At 39.2% G+C, this 12,155-nt stretch overlaps 2 protein-coding genes across 2 annotated transcripts; both read right to left on the reverse strand.

Moving 5' to 3' along the window:
* Window positions 1-275: 275 nt before the first annotated feature.
* LOC120278733 (late embryogenesis abundant protein At5g17165-like) lies at window positions 276-1,529 on the reverse strand. Its single transcript, XM_039285459.1, has 2 exons — window positions 1,313-1,529; window positions 276-801 (listed from the first exon to the last, which is right to left on the reverse strand). Exons 1-2 carry the CDS (start codon window positions 1,435-1,437, stop codon window positions 537-539), a joined length of 390 nt encoding a protein of 129 aa, XP_039141393.1. The 5' UTR covers window positions 1,438-1,529; the 3' UTR covers window positions 276-536.
* Window positions 1,530-3,094: 1,565 nt separating this feature from the next.
* On the reverse strand, window positions 3,095-10,141 carry LOC120279060 (DNA topoisomerase 2-like). Its single transcript, XM_039285911.1, has 21 exons — window positions 9,455-10,141; window positions 8,781-9,073; window positions 8,359-8,696; window positions 8,060-8,259; window positions 7,764-7,973; window positions 7,543-7,656; window positions 7,346-7,456; window positions 7,090-7,254; window positions 6,822-7,007; window positions 6,580-6,735; window positions 6,316-6,449; window positions 6,058-6,226; window positions 5,786-5,974; window positions 5,515-5,701; window positions 5,380-5,429; window positions 4,856-5,293; window positions 4,585-4,756; window positions 4,434-4,498; window positions 4,250-4,343; window positions 3,468-4,132; window positions 3,095-3,343 (listed from the first exon to the last, which is right to left on the reverse strand). The coding sequence occupies exons 1-20, from the start codon at window positions 10,082-10,084 to the stop codon at window positions 3,477-3,479; spliced, it is 4,557 nt and encodes a 1,518-aa protein (XP_039141845.1). The 5' UTR covers window positions 10,085-10,141; the 3' UTR covers window positions 3,095-3,343; window positions 3,468-3,476.
* Between the last annotated feature and the right edge of the window lie 2,014 nt (window positions 10,142-12,155).

Raw genomic sequence — 12,155 nt, forward strand, 5'->3', positions numbered from 1 at the left:
TTATTTATTTTGAAAAAAAAAAAATTCAAACTCAGGACATTTGTATTGAAATATACAGGTAATAGGTTGATTTTATTCATAATTAACAAATGAGCTTTTGGTCAAACAAAGTAATGGGTGTTGCATGTTGTACTGATTAGTTTAGGTTTTTCAATTAAATGAATACAGTTTAGTCGGTGATTTCGATGATAATAAATAATAATAATAATAATAATAATAATAATAATAATAATGGATTAAAAATAAAGACTGGGTACGGAAACCAAACCACCACAAGAGAAAAAGACATTTTAAAAATAGCACAGTTGCAAACACGTAGCATACGGAAGTCCATAAACATAAGAAACGGCACGTGCCAAAACAGGCTCGCCATATTACAAACCCAAGTGGTCCCCACACCACACTTAAAAGGTATCATCAACAACAGTGAACGCTCTTATTTATTTATTTATTTATATCACTATATATATATATAGAGATATTTTTTCCTTTTTTATCTATTTATTAATTCCGGCACGTGCGAAGCGGAAAGCACGTTAGTTGTGGGGGGGTTTGTCGACGTCCTCGAGAGGGCGGAACCAGTGGGTTTCGTTCAGCACCGAGGAAGCGCCGCTGCTCGTAGTGGCGGAAGAGGCGGAGTCGCCGGCGGCGAGTTGTTGCTCGGAGGGGCCGAAGACACCGGTCTTCGGATGTGGGCCCCAGTACTTGTCGGACCTGGACCCGATTACATCGTCCGGGACCACCACCGGGTGCACCTGGTCGTCGTAGTTCTTCTCGTACGACGACACGTGTGCACCCCTCCTAAAAAACAATAAAAATGAAAAAAAAAAAATACAAGATATGAAGAACACGTGGCAGGCGATGGTTACATCTGGAAGTTTCTTGCTGGACACGCACAATGCAGCTAATCCTAATGAGGGTAGTTGGGTTGGTGATGGGTTGAGTACCCTTTTTCAAATCAAGAAAGGGGTATTTTCGGAAAATAAATGAAAAAGGGGGAACAAAATTAGATCCGAGCAAGAGGAAAACATCGCCATTTCTACTGAGAAAAAGACTAGAATAACCTCCTCAACGGAGAAAAGGAATTCAAAACGATGAGATATTTTCCCGGGGAAAAACCAAGAGAAATTTCACCGGAAAATCAGAAAAAACCAGTAATGATGAGTAGATCGACAGTGAAAATTACTAATCCGGCAATGATCGGTATCGATTTTTAAAGATCGAACAGCAAAACATAGCTAAAAATCGAGAAAATAGCTAAAACACTGTAGATTACTCAGAGATTAGCATCAAAGACCATGAAATCGCGTACCTAGAAGCCAAGGCGAAGGAAGAGGGCAAAGGAGCTTGATCGCGAGAGGTGGAAGCCCAGATCCGGTTGGCGAATCGCTTACCGAGAGAACTAGCGATCGCTCGCCCCTTCGAGTTGGCTGCCATGCAATAGCGAACGAAGAGAAACGACGAACGAGAGAGATCGGGAATGAAGGAATCTTGAGAGAAAGAGCTCCCCAATCCTCACACTCTCGAGGAGGCCACTATTTATAGGGGCAATGAGTTACCGCCTACCTACTCATCTAACCGCCTTACCTCACCGTCAATCTAACCGTTAACACTGACGCCACTTAACGGAATCTTGGTGTTAACGTTACATACTTGACGGGCAGATAACGACGTTAGTTCACGTTAGTAATATTCGCGAGAATATCCACTCCTTGAACAATGGCGTGGCAATTCCGCGGGAACGTGAAAATACCGAAACACCCTTCAACAAGACAGACAAAGATGTAGAGTATTGACCTAATTTCGTCATTAACTATAAATCAATATTCCCAAACTCCCCGTACCGTGCGTGTACTATGCTAGTACGGAGATAACCGTGCATTTGCCTCGAGATTAGCTTGCACGTGGGTTCTAATAACTTTTAATTTAAATCTTTTAGTTTACGTTAAAACCTTTTATTTGCACATATGCTCACTTTTGCTTTTTTGTTTTTTTTTCCTTTTGCTTTTTTTAAAATAGATCAGTCTTTTCATAGTGAAAATGTTTTATTGATAGAATTTCAATTTAATAAAGCAAATAATACTCTCCACCACTCTGAAAATCAAGTGCATTTTTAGTTGAACCTATGCATTTGTGTAATTTTTTTTTTCAAATTTAAATAAAGAAATAAAAATCAAGAAGTTTTTGTCCTTTGTCCAAATCAATTCTGATTCCAAAAATAGATTGAGAATGAAAATACGAGCTTGTTCAAAACCAAACAAGTGTTCGGACATGAAATCCCCATTAAATGAGATAAAATAGGAGAATAAATTGGCACTCTTGATGTAACATAGGATGCTTCCATGTATTTATTTATTTATTTATTTTTTCTCAACCACGTAGGCTCCCGCCTGAAATTTCCAAGTCAGCAATTAGTTTGCATTCAAAGATCACAAAATTGGTATGGTTGGTGGACCATTAATGAAGCTAAAGTCTCTGATTCAAAATCTAAAATTGACGATTTTTAATGTAGTTCAAATAAAAAACCAGCATTTCAACTATCAAGAACTGGAGAAGTAGACATCTATTGATGTCATGATAGGTATAAAAAAAATTACAAAGTCAATGTTTTCGATCATAATACAAGTTTTTAATATATATCTTATCATGTACAATGAGACAGGACCTGAATAATGTCGGTTAAATATTGTGTATTATGGCCGAAAAACATGATGCAAAAGTTATGAATTGAAAAAGCTAGATAACATAAGTCATGCGTTTAATTATTAGTGTCCTCATTAATCAAATCAAAATTCAAAGAATGGATAAGAGAGTGCATGAAAGTTGCCACGAACTTTCTTTTAAGTCAAAAACAAGCTAAAGGATTGGCTAGAAAAATAACTGGGTGCCCACTGCACAATGCCGTCAGGGGACTGAGTCCCAAGATACTGCCTCCCCGGAGTAGTACTAACATCTCAAAAAACAAAAATTCCTCAATTCTAAATATTCAATTCAAATAAACCTATCATTCTATCTTTAGACATTGCCCTTTTAAAGATGGTGGGAGCTAGCTATATAACTAGTAGAATGTCTCCACTAAATTCTCATATCAAGGTGATGCTGAGCTTCCACCAAGTGGAAGTGTGTCTCTATTCATGAGAAACAAACACATACATTATTGAAAAGAAGAAATATGCTTTAATTGTACCATGGCATCAGGGACAGAGTACAAAGCTAAACAACAAGCAAGTAACAACCACCAACCTAAGTTTTTGATGATAATTAATGGTCCACCACCTCCATCCTCTTCTCAAAAGCCAATGACTTTGTCGGCTTCAATGGCCCCATGTTTCCTACACCTTAGCTGAAATCACAAGATAAGATCAACAAACAAAGAAATCCAAACCCCACGCTACTTCAGATGTTTAGAATTTAATAAAATGAATAAGAACAAGCACTGGGCCACTGGCAAATAGCACATGACTTACAGCTAGTGATTAAAAATCATCTTCCTCAAAGTCTGAGTCATCAGTGACAGGGCTATCATCATCATCATCATCATCATCCTTTTGCTCCATTTCTGAATCACTTTCCACATATGTGGCTTTCTTTACAGTCCTGTTCCCTCTTCTTGGACGTGCAATCATTATTGGTTCATCTGAAGGACTAGAACTAGATACTAATGAGCTGCCGCTGGAATCTTCACTGTTGCTAAGTGAGGATTTCCCCAACACTGAACCACTCTTCTTGTTGAACGGGGATGCCCTGATCTTCCTCACTTTCTTCTCCGGCGAGCTCTTAGCTTGCTGTTCCACAGGCTTCAGCACTTCGGTGGTGATAAGTTTTTGTTGGTTCAAAACTGACTGTTTCTGCTTGTTGCTGTTAGTTGCTGCACCTATTTTTCTAGCTGCCGTTGTGGTTGTGGTGGCGTCTGCCTTTCTTCTACCAGTTTTCTTTCCTTTAGGAATCTCAATCACCTCAAATTCCTCATCCCCATCTTCATTATCATCCTCTGGGATATTTGACATGTAGTCTTCTAGAGGTTCATCGTCATCGTCCGAGATGTCAGTGATGGCGATCGACGATGATGCCTTTGCAGCAGCTGCTCTTTTGCTCGGTTCCTTCTTTGCTGGCACCTCCTCAACATCCATAGCTGAATAATCAAAAGAGTATTTTGGTTTGCTTGAGAAGAATTATGAGTTTGGAAAGGCCGGAAATTTCTCAATAACACTAATTGAATTAAAGGCATATATGCTTAAACTAAAAGTACCATTTTCATGAGCAGATGAACTGAGGCTTTGTGCGCGCAGTCGGTCTTGAAGTGCGAGTATCTCATCGTCGTCATCGCTTTCACTATCAACCGTCTGCCGAGTAAGAAACAGATAAGATGCAATTACAAGTAGATGCTTACGTTTATAAAAGTTCTGGTTAGATGCTAGGAAAACCAAACATACTTTCTTGGAAGTAGCCTTCTTTGCACCCCCTCTAGGCTTTGGTTTGACGGCTTCAGGAGCGTTGTCTGAAAGGAATGAAGAGAGATAGACTCAGCTAAGAAAACAACTGTAGAAATCAAGTTGTTAGTGAGAGAAGAAAAGCAGTTCATACTAGCATCAGTCTGAGCAGTCACTGGAACAACAGGGGGAGGAGGTTTGGCAGTGTTGGTCTTTCTTGGTCGTTTTGGTCCGTTCTTGGAAGCTGCCGCCGCTTTGCTATTCAAACCCTTCTTTCTCATCTCGTTCTTCGCCAGCTCAGCTTCAGCATCAAGTTTATCTTGTTCCTGTGTTATAAGACCAACAAATTAAAACTACCTCAGCCAATGACCAGAAATGGAGATTGGAGAAGATTAAAGAGATTTCAACGAATAGGATACACATACATCGAGCATTCCTTCAAATGCTTCAAGGTCCTTCGACCACAAAGACATCACAGTGGCACATTTCAATTCTACAACATCATCTTCCAGTTTATTTTTACTAGCAATCAACTCCTGAACCTTCTCTAGAGTGAGGGTTCCAATTGCCATGGATAGAAGGTAGTCATAGTCACTTGCTCTCACACCTCCTCTAACAATCTCTGGACTATCTTCTGAAGACTCTTCGTTTTCTTCTGAATCAGCCATAGCTCCAGCAACTGCAGCCTCAATTCCTTTGTTTTCCTTCCTTATAGGAGTGAATCCTTTTTCCCTGAGCTCAATCAACAAGTCTGCTTTTTTCCTATTGCTCACAATTATCTCGTTTCTAACAACACCAAGGATGAACCTAACTCTGTTATCTAACTTCATCAGTTCGAATTCAAGGCTGTCCAATAATTTTTTCTACACAGCATATGAAGACATTGTTGTCAGTCTTAATGTTCTTCTATGAATGACTCTGAGGATATGAAACAGCTCAGAAAACTCACCTTTCTTTTCTCATAAAATTCAAGCCTCAAACTGAAAAATTCCTCGAGAACTGCAAAGGAATTGGAGAACAATTAGTTACCAATAACCACCTTTGATAGTGAGATGTTCATGTTATTAATGGCTTGTCGACTTACTTTGCTCAGGTGTATCATACTTTTTAATGACCCCACTTGGATCAAAAAGGTGCATATTGCTGGTACTGATGCTTGTAGTAAGCTTGAATTTCTTCTCCAGCCCTTCCTGTCTGGCAATGTTCATGTTCTCCTCCGACAAAATAACTTCAAAATGTACTGTTGTGTCATCGTTGTGCTCTCTGTAATCCTGTTAAAAGAAGGAAACATAAGTACTCGACAAGGAGTGAAATACCTGCAAGCAAGTTTACTTTTCCCATTTTGTTCAGTGTACCTGGATAAATGGTTCCTTGCTTTTCTCATTCCCAGTCATCAATGACTCAAGAAATTCCTTATAATCTTGTGTCCATCTACGTATTGGCAGCTCGAAGATTCTGAGCGTGTTGTTGTCAATTTCCTCCACAATACCAGTGATGGTGTAGGTGACACCAGCCACCTTTGATGCAGATTTCTCAATCCGGCCCTGGTTGATCCAGCGATCAAGTTAGTTGTCCTGACACTATTAGAGAGAAAATTCAACTGAAAAGAGAAATATATTTAACTGACCTTAAATCCTCTATACCATGGGTCCATAGGCTGCATTTCCTCACCATTTAACAACCGTTTTACATTTGCAACTATGTCTCTCGGATTATAATTAGGAATGTAAGAACTCCAGCCAGTTCCAATCCCCTCACTTCCATTTACAAGAACCATAGGTATGATGGGCATGTACCTGTAAATGATCAGAATCAATGTATATTACTATACTTATTCTCACCATCTACACCGGCTTCAAACCAAAAATGAGACTCAAAAAATTACCAGGTTGGCTCAATGGTCTGCCCGTCTTCAGACAAATAGTTAAGAAGAGCATCATCATCCTTTGGAAACAGAAACCGGGTCACTGGGGACAAACAAGTGAAGATATATCTTGCACTTGCATGATCTTTGCCACCCTGAGCATTACAGTGAAAAACGCAAAATATAAACCAAATCCATAAAAGCTCCTATTGTTAATATTGTTACTGCCCACAAAATATAAACTAAATCCATAGGAGGATGAGTTGATAGCGGTGAGTATCTCACTTGATGTCTGGTGCCAAACTGTCCGTTGGGTTGCAAAAGGTTAATATTGTTACTGCCCACGAAATCCTGGGCCATTCCGATTATAGTGCTGGCAAGACTCTGCTCACCGTGATGGTAGGCAGATTTCTCAGAAACATAGCCAGAGAATTGAGCCACCTGAGAAGAAATAGATAAACATTATGATGGATTGTACCTTATCACAATTAAGCATACAACTTATCAATAAGAACTAAGAAACACACCTTAAGTTCTTTGATTAGTGGTCTCTTGAAAGAGCAGTACAAGATCTTCCTTTGGCCTGGCTTGAGACCATCAACCATGGACGGTATTGACCTTTGAAGATCAGCCATGGAGAACAATATCAACTCCTTGTTAACGAAATCACTGTACTTGATGAGCTTCGCACTTTGATCTAGATAAGTTCCTGGCTGCAGTTACCAATGGCTATTAAATTAGGAAAAAATTATCTGTCAAGCACAATTGCAAGGCCAAAAGATATTTGGCATTTACCTCAAACTGGCGGAGCCAGTTTTTTCGAGCCTCGATCTTCTTCTTACTGAATGCCAATTCAATGGCATCTCCATCTTGCTCATCCACCCACAAGAAATCCTTCTGGTGCTTCCCAAGATCACTGAAGTATTCCTTTCCTTCTTTTGATGTGCTTGTACCCAACCCCTACTCAGCAATCGTCTCAAGTAAATTATTGACACATGCCAGCGGCAAATAACATTCAAACGAGTTTTTACTCTTATTAAGCTGATCAAACCTTATAATACTTAATGGTCCAGCCATTTGCATTTCCTTCTATGCTCTTCTTCCATGCTTCATATTCAGGCATGGTGTAAAAGGCCAATACCCTACCATTGCGGTGAGTTGCCTAAAAAGTTTTTCGATTAAGGGTATCAGAACAGATACATAGGTGATAAATAGCTCTTCACAGAACATCAGAAGCAGAATATATACCTTTACAATCGGTGTGATAAACTCAAGCATGAATGAGGGGATTTTCAGCAAGGATGGCCAGAATGAATGGATGAAATTGATCAGGAGACCCTTGATATGGGATCCATCATGATCCTGAAACCGATAGAATAAATAAATATAAGTATGTATATATAGAGAGAGTGATTATATTAGAATTGTAAACACCAGGAAGTTATATTAGCATGGCTTTAAAACCAAACCTGATCAGTCATTATCATGAGATGCCCATATCTTAAACCATTAACACTTTCATACTGCTTCCCATGCTGCAGTCCAAGAGCCTGTTTCAGGTTCTGGATTTCTTGATTGTCCATTATCTGTTTGTGACTTGCTTCTCTCACATTCAGCAGCTTACCCCTCAGAGGGAACACGCCATAGTGGTTCCTGCCTACTACAGAAATACCTGCCATCTGTTCACCCAACGAGAATAACATCCCTTAATTGAGGTACAAAATCACAATTTCATACTAATTTTGGCAATTAACAAGTTACTCACCGCAAGTGCTTTGGCTGAATCTCCCTCAGTCAGGACCAGAGTGCATTTGTGAGAGCTACTTGAACCTGCATCATTAGCATCCTCGAGTTTGGGAATGCCTGTGATCCTCTGCTTCTTTGTTCCATCGGTCTTCTTCAGTTCCTTGCTCTGCTTCATATCAGCCCAAGAGAGGACATTGTCTAAAACTCCAGATTTAGCCACTGCAGCACAGCACAAGTTGTAAAACAATATTACCTCCTCAAACATGCTTTCACATAATAATGAGAAGTGCACTAAGAATATATATCTGAAACACTAACCCTTTTTAAGGAACTCCTCTGAAAGCTCGCATTTAGATCCAAAGCTTCCTTGGCGAGTTGTTAAGTTCTCTTTAGTCTGAGAATCAAATGCAGGATTGTCGATGAGTGCATTGACAAAGACCCACAGATGGTTTTTGACATATTGGGCCTTAAGAATCACATTCTTATTCTTCTTCTTTGCTGAATTGATCACATAGCCAGTGATCTGATTGGTGACATAATCCACATGACTACCACCTTTTGTAGTTGCAATGCCATTTACAAAACTCATCTGTTGGAAATGTCCATCACTAAGACTAACACATACCTCCCACCTTTCGTTCACTCTCTCCATTATCCTGTCAGTAAGTAAATGTTAGATTGCAAGATACAGAATTGAGCCAAAAATAACACTGAAATACTCAAAAGAATTGTCATAAAACCTTGGTAGGGGTTCAGCCCTGAATTTGGAAGCACTTTGGAGGTATAAGTTGACATAATCAGCGAAAGACTTCACAGGCACTCTTTTCCCATTCAATTCTACCTTAACAGTTTTGCCAAGAGTTCCTGCTAGATCAACAACTCTTCTCTTCATCAATGCCACAACATCATCTTCGAGCATTGTCATATTGAATTTAGACAGGTCTGGCTTGAACGTGACTGTAGTCCAATTCTCTCCATTTTTGCACTTGGTAATGTTTGGTTCTGACTTTTTGCTCATGTTATCAGAGAAAACCTATATACAAGTAATCAAAACACACGGATTAAGTAACTAAGGATCTATGATTAAGAGCACAAAAAGGAAACAATCATCCATTGCAAGTGATGAGTAGACTAACTTAGATCATTGCATTTTTCCAAAATTTTAGAGCGGAAGCTAGCAAAATGTATATTTGTCCTTAAAGATTTCTGCATTATTTGATTTGGGAGATTCAATAAACAATCACACAAGATTATCTAAATCCATGATAAGAGCCGATCAAGTAAACTAGAAAAAGTTCAGCAGAATGCTACCATTGCATGACAACCACTTCAAATAGACCTATTCTGCGATGATGAAATGCAATAAACCCTAAATCTAACAAAGGGAAACGTCAATAATGGCAAATTTTAATACCTGTTTGTACTTCTTCTGCCTCTTCCCATCAGCAGTCTCGATCACAAACTCCGTGGAGAAGATGTTCGTCAGCTTCGCACCGTACCCATTCCTCCCTCCAGTGGTTTTCTTTACGTTGTCATTGTAGTTGCTACTCGTTAGCAAGTGCCCAAAAATCATCTCAGGCACATAAACCCCTTCATCAGCATGGATCTCAATGGGAACACCATCACCATTGTTGTAGATGCTGATGCGATTAGCCTGGGGATCAATCTCAACACGCAGACAGTCCATGGAGGGGTCTCGCTGCTTGTTATCAGCAGCGTTGACAAGGATCTCATCAAAGATCTTGTAGAGGCCGGGGACGAAGGTCACCTTTCGGTGAACCATAGTTTCTTTATCATCACCGGACGGCGCTGCTAGATCATCCGCTGCATCGACAGTGATGTTAGGCTTCTCAAACACCCAGAGATCCTGGGTGTGCTTCTCAATGGAGCCGATGTAGGTGTCAGGACGGAGGAGAATGTGCTCCAGCTGCGTCACCTTCTGGTACGTCTCCTCGATCGTCTTCTTGCCAGCGGCGGCTCCATCTCCGGCGGCGGCGTTGTGGGCGGAGCTAGACTGGAGTGGTAGCTTCTTCTCGATGGCCATGGCGAGGGAGATGGGGAGGAGGGACACTGAGATCGTGTCTGAGAGCTTTGAATTTGGGGATTTGGGAGGAGAGTTTGGGCGGGGGATTATAAAGGGAAAGGGCAACGGTCAGTGATTTGAAATTTGAATGCCTAGGTGTTTGAAATGGAGGGTTAGGATTAAGAGAGGATGGATCCGATGGTGGATATAGATTGGGATCATGATGGTGCCTGGATTTAATTTAAGCCGTTGATTTACTGTGAGTTTGAATCTTGATGTGGTCTCATCTAGTTAATCTAGACCGCTAATCAAGAAATGCTCCAGATTTTTGCAAAAAAAAAACTCTAATAAAATAAATTTTATATTATATATATCTCTTTGAAGCATTTATTCGCGTTCTTTCTTGTACGTATTTATTTTTTCGTGTACGTATTTATTTGTTCGAGTATCTTTGAAGCATTTATTCGCGTTCTCTCTTTTATATTATATATATTTGTTCGTATACGTATTTATTTTTTCTCAGGTAATGAGTTTTTTTATAAATCAAAAATACTCAAAACTATATAAAAAATTTCTCATGAAGCAATAACTTTTCATGAGAATTTTTTTAATGGACTATTAATTTAAATAAGATTCCATCATCAATTAATTTAACTATTTCAATGCTACTTTGTGCATGAGAGACCACATGGTGTATGATAAATTATATGTATAATTTGTGTGTTTGTGCAAATATATGTCTCAAGAAATAGTGATTATTTGTACAAATAGTTAATTTTATATATCGATCAATTTTTTTTTTTGTGTGTGATTATTTGTCCAATAATTTGATTTCAAGAGTATTAAGATTTTTTTTATATAAAACATCATATTAATAAATAATCTCAAATTCAATGTTTATAATAAATTTTTACCCAAAAAAAACTTAGCGAATAAAAAAACAATTACAGGAAAACAAATCAACATATTTAATAAATAAATATTGATATAAATATAAAATATAACATAACTCTCGTCAATCATGACATTCTCATGAGTAGTGGTGTCAAACAGATCATGCTCGCTCGGACCCGGTAAGAGTTGGGTTGTGCTTGGCCCAAGCACGGTGCTACAGTGTTATGCCAGGGCCAGGCACGACCCAAATCTTAGGCCATGTTAGGCTAGGGGGTTTACAGCCCGCGGCTCGCTTCAGGCCAACATGGCCCGGCACGCCAAATGCAAGTTTTTTCTTTTTCTTTTTTTAACTTTTTTGGTGTATTTTTTTTTATATATTTTTAGCAATTTTAGAAAATTATTTTATATTTTTAGGGTTTAAAATAAAAAAAATAAATATAATATATTGGGCGGGGCCATGTGATGGGTTGACCTTGGTAGTTGGCGGGTCGTGCCGGCCCAATACAATTTCTAGACGGGTCGTGGCGGCCCGATCATGCACAGTTCCTGGGTCGCAGCAGGCCCATGCCGTGCATAGCCAGGACGGCCTGTCTGAAAGCACTAAGGGAGACAAAGGACATTACATGGAAAGCAAAAACAAACATAGGAATTAAGTAAAAGTATAACCGACTGAAATAAATCTGCGCATGATCCGACATGAAAGGTCTTTGCTGTTGTGAAATAAAGTAAAAGAGTGAAGGTTAGCAGCATGAGAAGCCAAACTAGGAGCAGGAGCCAACCAAATCCAAGGCATGACATGTACATGAGGCCAGCGAGCAGCAACAATCAAATGATGGAGGGTAAAAATCCAGCGTTGGTGATGCCATCCACACAAAAGTTCATAATTTAACAACAAATCTTTAGGGGATAAAATTAAGATAGAATACTCTATTTAGTCCCTGTATTTTACTCAATTGGCCCCTTTAGTCCTTGTCTTTTAATTTGTCCTCAATAGGTCCCTCTATTGTCAAAATCGGGCAAATTAATTCCAACCACTGGCGGTCGTTCCTTCTTCCGTCTATTTATACTGGTGTGGCATTTTCATCAATTAAATATTAATAAACAAATTATTATTTTTTATATTCTGGCTTCTTCTCTAAATAAACGGGTTCAAATCTTGGATTCGAACCCGATAACCTTCTCTCCTTCTTCTCCCTTC

The sequence above is a fragment of the Dioscorea cayenensis genome, chromosome 16 (genome assembly GCF_009730915.1).
Source record: "Dioscorea cayenensis subsp. rotundata cultivar TDr96_F1 chromosome 16, TDr96_F1_v2_PseudoChromosome.rev07_lg8_w22 25.fasta, whole genome shotgun sequence".
Classification (NCBI taxonomy): Eukaryota; Viridiplantae; Streptophyta; class Magnoliopsida; order Dioscoreales; family Dioscoreaceae; genus Dioscorea; species Dioscorea cayenensis.